Here is a 17,333-nt window from a genome sequence, read left to right on the forward strand (position 1 = left end):
GGCGGCTGGGGCCGTCCCGGGACTCTGCCCTCCCAGGCACCGCTGGGTGGGGGCACGACCTGGCATCTGGAGGAAGGTCAAGGCTGGAGGCCTAGGTCAGGGTCCCTGCTCGTGGCAAAGCCGTGAGCCTCTCTGGAGTCATGGAAGGGATAAGGGAGCTGAGGACGCAGGAGGAACTGGCAGAATCCACAGTGCCTCTCCTGAGCCATCACTGCGCCTGGTCCCCGACGCAGGGAGCTTGGAGCCCTCGCCCTCTGGGAGTTTTCAGTTCTCAGAGACTACCCGCTTCCTCCCCTCCTCCTCCCAGGCCACGAGACCATGGAAAGCAGGGTCCAGTCCCCGGACAGCTCTCCTCCTCAGCCCATCGTCTCTTCAATTTTGTTCTCAAAAAACCCATGAGCTGCACCTTGGCCTCTGCCAGTCAGCCTCCCTCAGACTCCAAGTCCCGGCCTGGGGTGCAGGATGGAGGCCCCCACCGTGCCAGTCATGGAGTGGGGGCTGGGCTGCTGGTGGAACGTAGAGGGGCAGAGGCTGACTCCCAAGAGCACTGCGTCCTCAGCGCCAGGGCATCCTCATGGCCCAGGGAGGGCACGCATGTGTGTGGGGTATTTTTCTGATGGGTCCTGATGGGCAGATTTGTTCATGTAAGAATGGCATCTGCACAGCTCGGGGCCACGGCAGGTGCCCTTGCCGCACCCACACGGGGGGCTGGGAGCCTCACTGTGTCCCCATAGCCATGGGGGTAGGCACCACCTCCACAGGTGGGCCAGATGCAGGGCTGGAGGCCACAGTGGACAGAGCGTGGCCTGGGAGGGTGGCCAGAGCAGCCAGAAGGTGCCCGGATGCAGCAGGAACTGGGGTTCATGAAGCCCACGGGTTCGGCACCCACACACCACTCACATCTGTCCCTGGAGGCCACAGTCAGTAGTGCCCAGGCCGCGTCCCGCTGGGGACTCTGACCCTCCTCCGCCCACCTCCTCCCAGCGGCCGTGTGCCGACTGCATGGAGCTGCCCGCTGCACAGAGATGGGGAGAGCCTCCAGGTCATAGGTCAGACCCAAGGCAGTGAATGAGCAGCCCTCACATGACCCTTCCGGCTCCAGCCCAGGCCAGGCCACGGGGGCTGCTCAGGCCACACCTGGCCCCAGACCTCTCCGTCTCCACCCTGTCCCGGCTTCTGGAACTCACCAGACAGGTAAGCAAAGCGCTTCTTCAGCTGGTCCTGGATGTCGACAGCGCAGAGCGGGACGATGTCCTGGTGCATGATTTCATCTGTGGGGGAGACAGACAGCACGCGTCAGTCCCGAGAAGCTGCCCCCTGCGCGAGCGCCCATCGATCCCACGCAGAGCCGGCACTTCCATGGGCACCTGCGGGGGCCGCGTCGTGTGGCTGGAGAAAGGCTTTTCAGTTTCCAGTACGGAGAGGCCTTTCGCTTCTCAGCGCACAAAAGCTGCGTGTTGAGTGATTCACCATCAATTTTTATAGTGTGGTATAAGAGGTTCAGAGACAGAGAGACTGAGGCAGAGAGAGGGAGGGACAAAGACAGACACCTGGGCAGGGGAAGGCAGGGGGAGGCAGGGGAGCGGCGGCAAAGGGCTGGGTCCTGGCTCCTTGGATGAATTTGCTCTGGCCTGAGTCTTACCCACATCGGGGAACACGCTCAGATGATCCCTGGCCTGCACCTGTTGCAGGTGGAATAACTTGTGGCCCATGAGGAAAACCTGGCCAAGGAACAGGCCACTGCCACCACACACACGGGACCCTTGGGGGTCTGTGCCACACCTCTGGCCTCGCCATTAGCTGGATACAAATGAGACAGGATGGCAACGGCAGGGCCGACCCCCGCATCCATGCCCGCACGGAGCAGGTTCCAGATGGGTCTGGATGCACTGAAGCACCTGCAGCCACCGGGCCAGCACCGGCCGGGAGCACAGGGCCAGCAGCGGCCGGGAGCACAGGGTCAGCACCGGCAGGGAGCACAGGGTCAGTAGCGGCCGGGAGCACAGGGCCAGCACTGGCTGGGGAGCACAGGGTCAGCACAGGCAGGGAGCACAGGGCCAGCAGCAGCCGGGGAGCACAGGGCCAGCACCGGCCGGGGAGCACAGGGTCAGCACAGGCAAGGAGCACAGAGCCAGCACTGGCAGGGAGCACAGGGTCAGCACCGGCCGGGAGCACAGGGCCAGCAGTGGCTGGGAGCACAGAGCCGGCACCAGCAGGGAGCACAGGGCCAGCACCGGCAGGGAGCACGGGGCCGGCAGTGGCAGGGAGCACGGGGCCGGCAGCGGCAGGGAGCACGGGGCCGGCACCGGAGCACAGGGTCAGCACTGGCAGGGAGCACTGGGCCAGCAAGACCCTCCAGGGAAAGCCGTGCGGACTGACAGGCTGGCAGTCTCAGAGGGGGTGCCAGGGGCCTGTGCCTCGGGGACACTGACCCGGAGCAGACGCGATTTCTGGCCAGTGCTCTCATCACACAGACACATTTGCACCTGGACAGTCACTCGGCGTCCCTCTAAGATGTGGGACTCACGCTGACAGCCTGAGAATGGCTTAAACGCTCAATTCTTCCACACCTATGGACCCAGGCCACCCACAGCCTGAAGGTATGGGTCAGAGAGGTGTTTGTACCTGGAAATTCCCAGTGGAGGCTGAGAGATAATATCCACCTGGCAACAGGCTTAAATCCCGCTCCTCCAGTCCTGCAGACAAGCAAGTGTAAACACAGGACTCAGGGAACCCACGGGGGCCCCTCCTGGGCTGCGGCGGCTGCAGCCCTGCCGGCTACCGGGCTGGTTTGCCTCCAAGCTGGAGACAACTCCAGTGCTGGTGACAGAGCAGCGGGGCCACGGCGTCACGGGGCTGCCAGAGCCACGCAGATGTTGAGGCCCTTCCTCTGAGCCTTGCAGGGAGAGCTCGGGGCACAGATCCGTTCCCAGTATGCAGCCACGTCTCAGCAATGGCTTCTTTTGTGGGAGAAGGACAAACAGTCACGCCAGCAAAGTGTGAAATACTTTTTTACACCCCGGGCGAGGTGACTCCCACCGGTGCGCACCTCTCTTTAGAACCTGCCTCTGGTGTAGCTGACGGCAGCCTAGACTGCACAGTTGAACATTCAGATTTTACGTTGCGTTTTTCTCTCTCACCAGGAGCAGCTGCAGCCTCAGAGAGGAAACCAGGAGGCGCCTTCCTCAAACCCAGTGTCTGCTCACCCTGGAGAAGCACACGGCTGACACGGACCACGGGAGGAAGGCTCTCCCTGGAGTTTTGAGAAATTCTGGGGCCTACAAAAAAGACTGTGCTACTGTGAGCTGGCAGGTCCGTCGTGGGGGTCAGCTTGGACAGGGGCTGCCACAGTCAGTGGCGGCTGCAGGAGGCTGGCAGCTGGGTTCACCAGGGCCTGGCCACGATCGGGGAAGCATCACCCATGTCTCCCCTCCACACTTCAACCTCCAGACGCCATCGACCGCGAGTCAGGCATCGAATGGACATTTCCACAATGACTCCCAGACTCCACTGTGGCAGCTCCAGGAGGCAGGCAGCGTGTTCCCTAATAGCTCAGGCATTCCTGACGCAGCTCTGGACCTCACCCGCACCTGCTCTGAGGCCCTGCTGACAGCAGACATCTTTCCTGTGTGTTAGAGACGGACAGACACCGCCTACCGCCCCTCCACGTCCAGAGAGTGGTGCGTGAAGTGGAAGCAGCCTCTGGGACAGGCTGTCCACAGGGGCCTCCTTGTACCCCCTCCTGGGGCTGGCCACACACTCAGAGTTCCTCAGACAGGCGAGGTTCAGGCCGGGAGACTCTGCTCAGCGGCCCCTCTGTAGCCAGTCTGACCCCACTCTATTTCCCATGGAGATGCCACCTTGGAGAGGACCTTCTTCACCTCCTCGCCAGCCAGGGGCCCTCCCGGCATCCTGCACACTCCATGGGTGCCCGCAAGCCCCTACTCAAGACTGCAGGGACCATGCCTGGCTCCCCACCCTCCCCAGAGGGCCTGGCGCAGCAGCTCTCCCTGCTAACGAAGCGGAGGAAGGGAGGGGGGCCTTCTCAGAGCAGCCTGTGGAATCCATTGCCGAGGCCCCGACCCCTCACACGCGGGCTCCCACTCTCTGGGTGTCACAGGCCCACAGGGGTCAAAGCACCACCTATCCACCATCCACACCACCTGTCCACCATCCATACCACCTGCCACTGTCCACACCGCCTGTCCACCGTCCACACCACCTGTCCACAGTCCACGCTGCCTGCCACTGTCCACACCACCTGTCCACCATCCACACCTCCTGCCACCATCCACACCACCTGTCCACTGTCCACGCTGCCTGCCACTGTCCATACTGCCTGTCCACCATCCACACTGCCTGTCCACCGTCCACACCTCCTGCCACCATCCACACCACCTGTCCACCATCCAGACCACCTGCCACCGTCCACACCACCTGTCCACCGCCCACACCGCCTGTCCACCGTCCACACCACCTGTCCACTGTCCACACTGCCTGTTCACCATCTACACTGCCCGTCCACACTGCAGCATCCACCTGCTGGTAGGTAGCCCCTGGCGCCTCTGGACTCCTTGGGCCAGAACAAATTCTAAATATTATCCCTTACATCAAATGCCTCGTTTTGGGTTTGAAAAGCAGGGCTCCCCCTCTGCATGATCAGAAACTGCACACGGCTAAGCTCATACAAGTAAACTCTAAAAAAATCACGGGTCTGGTGCGGTGACTCATGCCCGTAATTCCAGCACTTTGGGAGGCTGAGGTGGGCGGATCATGAGGTCAAAAGATTGAGACCATCCTGGCCAATATGGTGAAAGCCCGTCTCTACTAAAAATCCAAAAATCAGCTGAGCATGGTGATGCCAGCCTGTAATCCCAGCTACTGGGGAGGCTGAGGCAGGAGAATTGCTTGAACCCAGGAGGTGGAGGTTGCAGTGAGCTGATATCTCACCACTGCACTCCAGCCTGGTGACAGAGCAAGGTTCTATCTTCAAAAAGAAATAAAGAAAAAAAAATCACTGCATCTGAAGTGGTCACCGGCCACTCCGTGAAGCTGAAGAGGCCGAAGGACGCTCTCTGACCACCATCAGAGTGTTGGCCTCTTACTGCTCCTCACACACGCCATCTGCAGCCGGGGGCCCTGGGATATTCAGGGCGTTCACATGTGTAAGTCGTCATTCTTCCCGATTTTTTGAATCCACTCAAGAATGATGGGATCTGCACTTACGATCACATTTTTAAAAAAGTTCCAGTCGACTTAATTTTGCAGCCGTGACTAAGGAGCTCAGGGAAGAACAAGGGTGGCACCCGGCTGAGAAGGCAGGTCCCCGGAGGAGATGCAGGCAGGCGAGTGTGGCCTCGTGGCGCTCCATCCTCTCGGATGTCCGGGAGGCGGTGTGCCCTGCACCCATCTTCAGCGCCCAAGCCCAGGCCAGGCCGAGCCCCCTCACCCAGCTCCTCTGTGGGAGTACTGGCTGGCACGACATCCTCAACCAACACCCCAGTGACGACCCCACAGCTCAGAGGCGGGTCTGAAGGCGAGGGTTCGGGTCTCACGTCTGAGGCCTGGTGGAGGTTGCCCGTCCACTCCCCTGCCGTGCGGGTCACTTTCTGCATCCTGCACATCTGGGCAGAGGCGGCAGGGGAGGCCAGTGCGGGGGTGGCCGGGCCTGCCCCTGCCCGACTGCAGCAGCCCCACCTGGGAGGGCCGATCTCTTCTGGTCACCTCGGGGATGACAGGCGGGAAGGGCAGAGGTGCTGTTGGCTCAGCGGATACACAGCTGAAGCCCACTGCCAAGCTTTCCTCACAGAAAATAGGGTCCTGGCTCCCGGCCACGTGACAGTCCAGGGAGGTGGGACCACGTGTCTATCTTTAGATCCCTTTGTTCCAACAAAATGAGACGCCTGAAGCAAACTTCCTTCCTCTTGCAAACTGACTCGAAGACTGGCTTTATTTGAGGACAATTTCATCCTGAAAACCGGGAGTGGGGGAGTAGGGGCTGGGAGACTGGCCGAGACGTCTGAGCAGCATCCTGGGTACCCCTTCCAACCCGGGGTGACCTCGGCTTTGCTGACAAGCAGCAGAGAGAATGCAGAAGACGGAGATGGGAGCTGGGTGGGGCCCCAGACACCACTCACAGTGTGGGCGGGGTGGTACATCTCAGATGGATCTCGGTGGGACCCCAGGAACCTACTCACGTGGCCACTCACAGTGTGGGTGGGGGGGTGCACCCTCACAGGTGGAGCTGGGTGAGACCCCGGAAACCCCTCACAGGTGAAGCCGGTGGGGCCCCAGGAACCCACTCATGGCGTGGGGGAGTGCACCCTCACAGGTAGAGCTGGGTGGGGCCCTGGAAACCCGCTCACTGGGGTGGGGGGTGCATCGTCACAGGTGGAGGCGGCCAGGCAGCTCCTGGCAGCAGGAAGAGCCCCGGGTGCAGCTGGAAAGCCCGTCCCTGGTGCTCACTGGTGACCGTGGGCAGAGGAGAGGACGAGGCCCTCCACACAGCAGCCTGGGGCTGTAGGCACAGTCCACGGTTTGCAAATTGTCTCCTTTTCTGTATGTCTGGCGAGAAGCCCATTCCCAAAGCCTTCTGCATCCTGTCCATCAGACAGGACAGTCACGCCTTTTCAAAGTCCAAGGCTGAGCATCGGATGGAATTACGTCACTGAATCGTCCAGCGGGAGGCCCTCCCCCAGCCCATCCATGAGGCTCTTCAACCCAGGAAGAGCCGGGCTGCAGAGCAGTGCAGTAAGAAGAAGGCAGGCCACAAAATCAGAACAAAATTTAAATTCAGTAAGGAGAATGCTTGAAGTCACAGGCTTGACAAGGGCACCCCAGGAGGCCAGCGTCCCGTCCCCTCCAGACAAGCTCCTAACACCGTGAGTCAGGGAGGAGAACCAGGACACCCCGGGGGCCAGTGTCCCATCCCTGCCGTAGGGACAAAGGGGCGTCCACGCCTGTTTGTAACGTACGTTCAGGGCTGTTTGCTTTTGAATTCCAGAGGTTTAAGCTTTATCCTGACTTGGCTGGCAGAGGTCCCATTTACAACAAATCCCAAATATTTTTAATGACCCATTTGCTAGTGGGTTAGGTATAAATATCTCATTTACTTAAATTACCTGGTTCACTAAATATTGTTTTTCTGATCTCAGAAAGCTCAACCTTGACACATTTTAAAATAAAAGGCCCTGCCAGAAAAGATGGTCAGCAGAAGTGGTGACCAGGCAAATGCGGCTCCATCCACAGGGGTGTCATCTCAGACCCGCAAAACCAACCGGCAAGGGCCAGGAGCTGGCGGACCCCACGTGGGGTGCGGGTGTAGCACGCAGCCACCCTGCAGCACCCCTCCGACGCCCTTTGGAGGGAGACGGTTTGCGCCTCGGGCCGGGAGGATGCTCATGCCCGCCCGGTGCTTGGCGAATCTCTTCTGGGGGTCATCTCCAGAGCCACTCTCCACGCTGCCTCGCCCGCAAGCCCTGGGTTCCCCAATGCAGGCGGCGTGAGAATCCCCTGGAGTGTGTCCTTAGCACACGTGGATGTGTTGTTAAGCTCCTGCCTAGACCCCAACAGACCAGGCTGGAAATCAAAACCAGGTCCCCACGCTCACAGGGGAAACCGAATTGTTATGTGACCTCGGAGAGAACAGGAGAGAGGGGAGACCAGTCTTCTGGCCAGGCCGGGCTCGCTCGTGGCTTGGAGGGCCCTCTTTGCTGTTGCTGTTCTCAGCTTAATACGTAAAAGGACAATCAAAATGGTGGTCAGAATTTCCATTTTTAATGCATTCTTAGGATGCCGGCCACCCAGACAGCATTACTTCAAGTAGATTGAGAATTACCCAACTTTCTCTGTCTTGAAGATAGTTTGCTTAGGTTTTAAAAAGACCTAATTCCATGGGTTATGGTGGTGAATTTAACCATGAGAATTAAATATAAAAGCGTGGAGGCTCTGAGCTCCCTGCAGAGGTGGGGGTTTCATGAGGGTGAGGGCCAGAGTCCAGGGTCTGGGACACGGCCACCCACATTCCCGTCCCCTGTGATGAAGGCGTGAGACTTCACCATAGCTTAACTACACATTCATTGTGGTGCTTTAGAACGGTCAAGCCTAAATACATTCTTCACACTGTCAAAAAGATACACTTTGGGAGGCCAAGGTGGGCGAATTGCTTGAGGTCAGGGGTTCGAGACCAGCCCGGCCAACATGGCGAAACTGCCTCTCTACTAAAGATACAAAAATCAGCTGGGAGTGGTGGCAGATCCCTGTAGTCCCAGGTACTCGGGGGGCTGGATTGCTTGAACCTGGGAGGCGGAGGTTGCCGTTAGCTGAGATTGTGCCACTGCACTCCAGCCTGGGAGACAGGACGAGATTCCATCTCAAAAAAAAAAAAAGATACACATACTAAAAACCCACATAAGCACAAAGTTTGTCACGTGACAGCTCTTGGCCTGGGCCGCACGCATGTGCAGGGAACTTCTGCTTCTTCGAGCTTGACGTAAGTCTGGCAATCACCTAACACGAAACTAATTCTTACGACACAGAGTCGCCTGAAGGGGACCAGTGGGTTGTATTTTTCCTGCTGTCTCTCTGTGCTTACAAAGGACAGTGACCGAGGCGACCCATCGCGTCTGCTCCGGTTCTGCTTCCTTCAGCCCCGTCCGTACAGCCGCCCCACACTGCGTGCTTCGCTGGAGTTCTTATTCTAGTTCACCGACCCGAGTGCTGCCTGCCCCCAGAATCGCCAGCGCAGCCCGAGAGACTTTCAAATTACACGGATCGATCTTCTGCAGGTAGATCCTCTCCCTCTGCCCCACGGTGGCCACGGCCCACTCAGGTGATTTCAGAACCACGACGCAGGGGTCTCGAGGTGAGGCTCCCAGGTCACTCAGACGCTGGGGTCAGGTGTTAGACCCCCACTGTTCTCAAGGTCACACTCTCTCAGCCAGGGAAACCAGGAGGGTCTGTCCTCACAGGGGCACTTGCCTGCTCAGCAGCTTGCATTTTTATAAAGGCTTCCTGATCCCAGAAAAATGGCCTGAGTGCAGTTTCAGCCAGGTGGGCCGCAGCACCCACCCCCACACCACGTCTGGCGGGATCTGCACGGGGCTAGATCTGAGCATGCTGGTGCCCTGGCTTGGGGGTAGCCACACCATACACGCAACGGCTTATGAGCTAGAACAACTTAAAACATCACGGGGCAGAGAGGCCAGAGACCAAAATGATGAGAGCCACTGTCTGAGTGACACAGGAGGCCAGGTTTGAGGATGAGGGACTCAGGTCCTTCCGGAGTTCAGAGACCCTGGCCCCTCCACCCTCTCCCCTGAGGGTCGCGCTGCTGCCCCAGTGGGCTCCACGGGCTGGCTCCTGGCCCTGCCACCTCCAGTCACAGCCCCACCAGCTGCGCAGTACCCATGGCCTCATCCACTGCACAATACCCATGGCCCCACTACCTCCCCACACCCCGCCAGGGACCTGGACCTGCCTTGGGGGCTGGGCCAGACCTTGCACATGTGAGGCTCTGGGCCGTGCTCCTGGGCCAGGTGCTTAGGGCGCTCTGAAGTGACAGCTGAGTGGCAGGGCTGGTGGCCCTGCAGGGAGCATTTCCACAGGGCCCGGATCCGAGGGTCTTGATCATCTTAGGGTCTCCCGCCAGCCCCCACTGAGATGCGCACGTCCCTCCTTTTCTTTCCTGGAGACCGCACGGGGTACACCTGCCCTCCCAGCCACTGCCTTCCAGTGCCCGTCCTGCTTGGAGGCAGCTGAGCCCTCACACAGACCCCCTGCCTGTGGGAAGGGTCACACCTGGAATGGCTGGGGGTCCAGGGAGCAAGGGCGTGCCAGGGAGACCCCTCGGGGTTCAGATGAGGACCACCCTGTGCTCCTGGAGGGAGGATCAGGCCAGAAAGACAGTCTTCTTACGCCTGGTGCCAGTGCAGGGAGTGAGTCATCACAAGGACCTAGGGAGCATGAAGCCTCATCATCCTCGTTTCAAAGACGGGGAATTCAAGGTCAGGCTTGGCTATGAGCAGTCCAGGACTGCAGGGCGGGCAGTGTCAGGACTAAGCCCACACCGTCCACTCCAGCTCCTGGGACCTCCACTGCCACGGGCTTAACAGCGAGGCTAGGAGAGGTTCTCACAGGGGGCTGGGAGGGTGACAGTATGTGTCTGTTTCCAGGCTGATGAGTGGTGGGACAGGGCAGGCTTGTGGGCAAGAAGGCAGGGACACGGCAGGGCACGGCCTCCTACTGCACAGGAGCTGCCCAGAGCCACGGCAGATTGTTGAGAAACACTAAGTTTACCCGGCCCCGTGGCTCCCTTGTGGAGAATCCCTTTTAGTTTGCAATTAGTGGTAAGCAGGTAGCAGCTGCCTACTTGGAGTATTTTTGAGTTACGAGTAGGCAAACCTGTTTATTAATAATCACCACCTGTTAAGAGAGAATAAATACGTGGGTCAGAGTCTGCTCAGGGCCTTCAGCCTGGAAAGCTGTCAGCCCCTGAGCCTCTCAGCTCCACAGGCTGCCGGCCCGCTGGACAGACCCACTCTGCTGTTCTCTCTGGGTGTCTGCCTCTCATTGCCTTCAGCGCCGCCTGGGTGGGGGTCTCCCAGCCGAGCAGGAGCTGCGTGCCCGACGATTCTCACTGAACAGCCCCATTGACTCAGCTCTGCTCACTGTGCAGGTCGCCGTGAATGGAGCCTTTGGCTGGTTCCTCCCTTCCTGAGCTTACAGCTCCTGGCTATTTTTTCCAGCTATCTTGAGAAAAATAGTTGTATATATTTAAGGTACACAGGTGCTGTTTTTATATAGCTCACATTGTGAAACGATGGCCACCACCAAACTCACTGGCACGTCTGTCACCTCCCACAGCTGCCATTTCCTTTTGCAGTTAGAATACTCAGCATCCACTCCCAGAAAATCTCATGTACAAATACAGTGTTAGCCACAGTCACCACAAACAGATCACAGCCACCATGAACAAACCACTACCACCTTGAACAGAACACAGCCACCTTGAAAAGACCACGGCCACCTGGAACAGACCATGGCCACCACATACAGACCACGGCCACCACAAACAGACCACAGCTGCCACAAACAGACCACGGCCACCACATACAGACCACAATCACCACATACAAACCACAGCCACCATGAACCAACCACGGCTGGCACAAACTGACCATGGTCACCACAAACAGACCACAGCCACCAAGAACAGACCACTACGGCCACTATGAGCAGATCATGGAAGGCAGGCGGGTACCTCCCTGCACTGCCGGGAGCTGTGTCACTCAGACCTCAGGTTCAGGGAGCCAGGATCTCAGCCGCAGGGTGCTGACAGCCAGGCCCACTGGAGGCTCGGCTCGGGCACGGGGCTGGGACTTAGTGCTTCACTCCCGATGATGACACGGCAGGAGCCAGGCTTGGCCCGCTCCTCATGAGGTGCTGCCCGATCACCCAGCGAGGCCACGGATGTGCTCACCCAGGCGCAGCTCCTTCAAAGGGGCTGGCCCGCATTCATGATCCAGAAACCACATGCTTCAGGAGCTGGAACTCTGCCACACTGCTGTGGCAAAGCTGTCCTGGGGCCACGTGGCTCTGCAGGTGCAGTCCAACCCTGGCTTCCTCCCAGGACCTCCCGACCACAGGCTTCCCGGGTCCTGGGTCAGCGTCCCTGTCTGCCTTGACTCCAGCCCTGGCTTCCTCCCGGGACCTCCCGGCCACAGGCTTCCTGGGTCCTGGGTCAGCGTCTCCAGCTGCCTCGACTCAAACTTCCACCAAGAAGAAAAGAACTATTAAATGTAACAGGGAATTTCACTTGTGCTTTTCAGCTTTTAGTTTCTGTGCCAAGAGAGTCATATTTATGATCAATTCAGGGTGGACCGCACGGCTTTTATGGCTATGGAGGGCACAGGGAACCCCTGCGTGGATCCAGAAACCAGCGAGATGGTCCCATGAGCTTCAGATTCAAACCCCAAGCACCCGCGCTCTGCACCTCTGGCAGGCAGGGAGGACACCTGGCACTGTCGCCCCCAAGGCCCGGGACTCGGTGAGACCCAGCAGACGGCCCTACCCCTGCTGGGGGCCCACCAACAGAATTCCCATCAGCAGGAAAAGCTGACTGCGACGTGGGGACATCAGTGCTTATGCTGCTGCCCAGACTAAAGACAAGGGCAAGGCAGCTTTGAAAGGAAGGGCTGAAAGGCTCTGTGGGTCATGATTTGGGAAAGTGACACTCCTAAGTCACTTTTTCTGTTAGAGCAGATGGGAAATCTGGAGGCGTCACAGAGGGTCCCCAGGCCCGTGTCCCTGTGCAGGTGCAGGTCAGGGAGCCGAGGCCCACAGGAAGGCCACAGCCCAGAGGAGCAGGCATGAGGCCAGTGAGGTGCTGGCGCCTGTGGTCACCAACGTGCGAGGCCCGGTGGGACTGAGGGCGTCTGGACCCATGAATCTAGAGGAGAGAGGGTGGTGGAGCGGGTCAGGTCGGGACAAGGCCTCACTTAGCTTTGCCTGCAGAAGCCTTCCCTGAAGAGTAATCCTGGACAGACACCTCAGGATGGTGTGGCCAGGCAGCTGGGGGGCAGGTGAGGGGTCACACCACATGGACGGCCCGGAGAGGAGGCTTGTGGTCACACTGCGGGTGAATTTATCACGCTTGTCACTGTGCACAGTGCAGAGAGTGGGTGGAGACCTGCTGAGGTTGGCCAGGTCCAGGAGGCCACAGCTGCAGGGACAGACGGGGTGGCAGGTGCACCAGGGAACGTCAAGTGAGAACCGACAGGACGTGGGGCCGCTGACTTGCACGCTGACCGCAGCCCTCTCCTGTCTGGTTACGGGTCAGACTTGAGGATCCATGCTTCCTTGTTCTCAGAGCGAGACATCTGCAGATGCTTTATTACCAATCAAAGTTCCTGTTCAGGAACTTTCTGCTCAGACCCAGGCACTGTGCAGGTGTCTTACATCAGCCAGTCATCGGATCCGTCTTCCCATGCGTCTCCTGGTGGCGGACACGGGCTCAAGGGAGGTCGCAGCAGCTGAGGTCACAGCAGCCGAGGTCACAGCAGCCAAGGTCATGACGGTCGAGGTCACAGGTGTGTTGGGCAGGGCCTGTGTTGGGCTCACTCCGCCGACGAAGCTGCCCATGCCCCCGGCCTGGACCTCTGAGCGAGGGTGAGCCCTGGAGTGTGGCTGGAGCAAATTCCGAGAGCAACGTGCTGTGCCTGTGTGGACGGCCTCAGCAGGTGCCTCGTGGGAGCCTCCTCTGAGGTTCTTTAACTGGCTCCCACGAGAGTGGCTGGCAGGTGTCCTGGAGGAGTGACTTGTGTTCCTAGGTTCTGGCTTTCTCCTGGGGTGCCACATCCTCCGAGGATCCAGCTAACTCGTGAGTTTTGCCCCCTAAGCACTCATGTCCACCACACAAGTGCGGAGGTTCCTGGAGAAGAGAAATGATCAACAGAAGTTGGAGGCTTCCATGAGGCAGGCGGAACCTTCGAGCAGTCTCGGTTGCTTCTGTCCCCGGCCTGTGGGCGCCATGCACGGGCCCGGCTCTTCTTGACACCTGCTTCCGGTGTCAATCAGAAGGCACACCTGTTGCTTATGCTTAGGTGGAGGAGCCTCTCCTGGGGGTCCTGCCTCTGGTCGGTCCAGGAGCTCCGGGTTGTGCCTGGACCAGAAGCAGATGCCCAACAGGACTGAGGGCTGAGCAGGCCCAGCTGAGAACCACCCCACCCACTCCCCAGCAGAGAAGTCCCCAAAGACAAAGGGGACAGGAGTCTCTACGGAGGCCCGCCCATGAGTCCCAGGCTCAGGACGGACAGGACTTTCCCCTAGGGAGCGGCTCAGCGGCCAGGCTGACAGAGAAACGGGCCGTGGAGGAGTCCCAGTAAGCCTGACACCCTGTGAACGCGGGAGGCGGAGGGAGAAGGGGCTGGAACGTTCACCCCCTTCCAGTCCCTCAGACACTCGAAGACACAGCAGCGTGCTCCTCTGCAGAGCCTGAACTCTGGGCTGTAGTTAAAGCAGCTAACCTCAGGCCAAGTCAGGCAGCGGTCTCGCCCCAGACTCTCTCTTCCCACAGCAGGGGAGCGCTGGGGAGAACCAAGCCTCGGCCTGCAGCTGCACGCCCGTCTTCTCGCACCTCTGAGAGTCTGACCCCAGGGTGGCTGCAGCGTACAGGTACAGCTTACACATCACACGTGTGTGCGCGCACGCACACACACACTCCACGTGGGCCCACTGCCATTTAGAAATGAAGGAGATTTTTCCGACAGCTTTTTTTCTTTTCTTACACATCCTAAAATAATTACTTGTCCACAGAAAAATCAAAATAACTCAGTTAAAGATTAGGGAGATTGACACCGATGACCGGCGCAGACACCGTGCGGTCCCTGGTCGTGGCGCTGTCCTTAGTTCTGGCACAGGTGTCCACCTCTGTCTCCCACTCAGACCTGCCGTGGGGAGGCCTGCACAGAACGCGGCGCCCTGCACGCACCCCCGCAGCCAGCCACTGCTCCATCCAACGCCAGAGCTGAGCTCCTTCCAGGAACCCCAGCAGCTCTCCGAAAATCCTCCCTCAACTGGAGCTGCATAAGCCTTTTCTCTTTTCTAAGTACCAAGAATTCTATGCATATAAAAACCAACAGGAAGTTACTCTAACCTTCACCAAAAACATCCCAGACAGACTAAAACGATAACACACTGTGCAGAGGAGGTCAGCCCCTCGGAGGCACAGGGGCTGACGGCGCCCACCTGCAGGAGCTGGGGCGGGGCACAGGGGTACAATCAGCTGGGCCTTGAATGATCAAGGGGTCAGCTGGGCAGCACAGGCCAAGCCGACCAGGACAGTGTGTGTGAGAGACAGAGACAGAGACAGAGGGAGAGAGACAGACAAAGAGACAGAGACAGAGAGACAGAAACACAGAGATAGAGAGACAGAGACAGAAAGAGACATAGATAGAAAGACAGAGACAGAAAAGAACAAGAGAAAGAAAGAGAAGAATGGGAAGAAAAGGGAAGGGAAGGAAGGAAGGAGAGACAGGAATGAAGACAGAGACAGAGACAGAGAGAAATGGGCGGGGGGGTGGGGCTGGCAGAGCTCTCCTCCCAAGGGTGGCTGTGGGCACACGTACTTTCAGACTTCACTAATTTAGTGAGGGGCAGACAACAGGGGCCGACCGAGGTCCGAGACTCGTGCCCACACTTGCGGCCTGGCCCTGGCCCTGGCCTGTGGAATCCAGACCAAGGGTCAGCCCTCAGGGTCTCACACCCACGCCACCACGTCCACTCAGCTCGGCTCCCAGCAGGTGGCCAGGCCCCACCTTCTCTCCTGTTCTCCGCACCTGGCTGGTCTGCCCACCGCCTACTGTGGCCTGTGGGATGAGAGACCTACGTCGAGCCCTTTCTCTGTCAACAGCGGGTGCTAATGAACGTCAGGTCCCCAAGTGCACAGCCTGTGGCACCCGGCAACACTCCGCCCACCCACAGGCTTCCCCAGGGTCCCCTAGAGAAAGCTCGGCTATCACATGGGCTGACATTGCTTCTTCAGAAATCTAAGAAAACGTTTTGGGGGCCTGGGGAGGAGGAAAACAGAGTGGAGAAAAGCCCCAAACCCTGAATTATACGAAATCCCCTGGGGACATTTGAGAGTCCCTTTGTTTGAAAAATAAAGTACACGTTAGAATTAGGAATTAGAAAAACCATAAGGATTTGTGAAGAGAGGGTTGTAAGAATTGAAAGAAGCACTTAGTTAAACAAACAGCCACCTAAAGTGAGCACTTATGGCCCCGCTGAAGGGCTCCACCCCATTCTCCTGCTGCTGAAATACGCGTGGTTCCAGGATGGCAGGATGGCATCGCGCTTGTGAAACTCCACCGTCAGCCATGACCGGCGAAAGCACTCGTTTTAGGGTCCTCCCGCAGGACTGTTCACAGCGCCTCTTCCACCCTGACTTCAGACGTGAATCAAACTCTTCTGACACACACCAGTGCCTACACTAGTTTAAAAATCCAGGACTGAGATTTCCATCTCTGCCCCGTAAACATGCCCCTGAATCCGTCTGGTAGGGAAACTCATTTAATCAGCCGTTTGTCACACATTCAGTTCATTTGATTTACTATTGTCATTATTTTTGAGAAAGGGCCTTGCTCCCCCACCCAGGCTGGAGCGCAGTTATGCAGCCATATCTTACTGCAGCCTTGACCTCCTGGGCTCAGATGATCCTCCCCTCAGCCTCCTGAGTGGCTGGGACTGCAGGCACATGCCACCACCCAGCTAAATAAAAAAAATGTTTTGTAGACATGAGGTCTTGCCATGTTGCCCAGGCTGGTCTCAAACTCCTGGGCTCAAGTGATCCTCTAGACCTGGCCTCCCAAGGAGCCAGAATTACAGGCGTGAACTACTGTACCCAGCCAGTTCTTTATTTAAAAATTAGAAACTTCAGATGTGTATTCGTTGCCATTGATAGTTAAACTCTGAGTCAGTAAAATTCACAAAGATGCTTATTTTATGAATTATTCATCAATATTTGGCATAAGTGGCCCCTGGAAAATAAAATGAGGGCAGATCTCTTCAAAAAGAGCACTCCATTCTTAGAAAGGCATCAACAAAACCCAGGCTGTTTCCTCCCCGCGAGGCCCCTTCTCCAGGGACTCTGCCCCAAAGTTCCAGATGCCAGGACAGAGCCAGTGTGGACCAGCAGCCCCTGAACCCTGCCCAGACCAAATCCACCCAGACCTGAGCCCACAGAGGCTGCCTGGACGGGTCCTCAGGCTTGCCCAGGGGCCTCCCAAGTCCCACTTGCCTAGAGAGGGCAGCTGATCACACCGGCACCACGGGCGGCCCCGTTCTGGAAACAGCAGTGGCCGGGAGTCCCCTCCAAGAGGAGCCGCAGCCCCTCCAGCAGCCAGACGCGGGCGCTGCACTCATGTGTCCACACAGCCTGTCTATGAGAAACCTTGAACAAAGGAGCCCGTGGAAAGATGATCCCAGCCTTCCGGGACCAGCACAGGCGGTCCCTCACAGCCAAGGGCAGAGGCGGCCTCACTGCTGCCCAGGGACCCCAGGACCACAGCCCTATACCATCCATTGGGCAAGGCCCGCACACACCTTCCCTGCAAGGAGCGGGTCCCATCCACTGCGTGGCAGGGACCTGAGCTGACCAACATCCACTCCGGCATCCCCCGGCCCCGGGCTCCCGCCCCGGCAGCCGTGCCGCATGCCCAGGAGGCCTCTGAGGACAGGGCTGAGCCCAGAACGTCCACCCCGGCCCTGTGTCCCCACATGCGGTCGCCCCACAACGCCTTCCGGGGAGGCGAGGACCCGCCCGCTCCCCACGCACC

The 17,333-nt window shown here is 58.6% G+C and overlaps 1 protein-coding gene across 6 annotated transcripts in view; it reads right to left on the reverse strand.

The window, feature by feature from the left end:
* MCF2L (MCF.2 cell line derived transforming sequence like) overlaps positions 1-17,333 on the reverse strand; it is a 255,816-nt gene that overhangs the window by 128,271 nt on the left and 110,212 nt on the right. For all 6 annotated transcript variants that reach the window (XM_064361844.1, XM_064361846.1, XM_064361848.1 and 3 more), the window contains one exon: positions 1,188-1,271. In XM_064361844.1, the coding sequence (XP_064217914.1) occupies positions 1,188-1,271 (84 nt within the window). The remainder of the gene's footprint in view (positions 1-1,187; positions 1,272-17,333) is intronic.

This window comes from Aotus nancymaae, unplaced genomic scaffold, assembly GCF_030222135.1.
Source record: "Aotus nancymaae isolate 86718 unplaced genomic scaffold, 86718_ANA_hifiasm-v0.15.2.pri h1tg000044l, whole genome shotgun sequence".
In the NCBI taxonomy this organism is placed as follows: Eukaryota; Metazoa; Chordata; class Mammalia; order Primates; family Aotidae; genus Aotus; species Aotus nancymaae.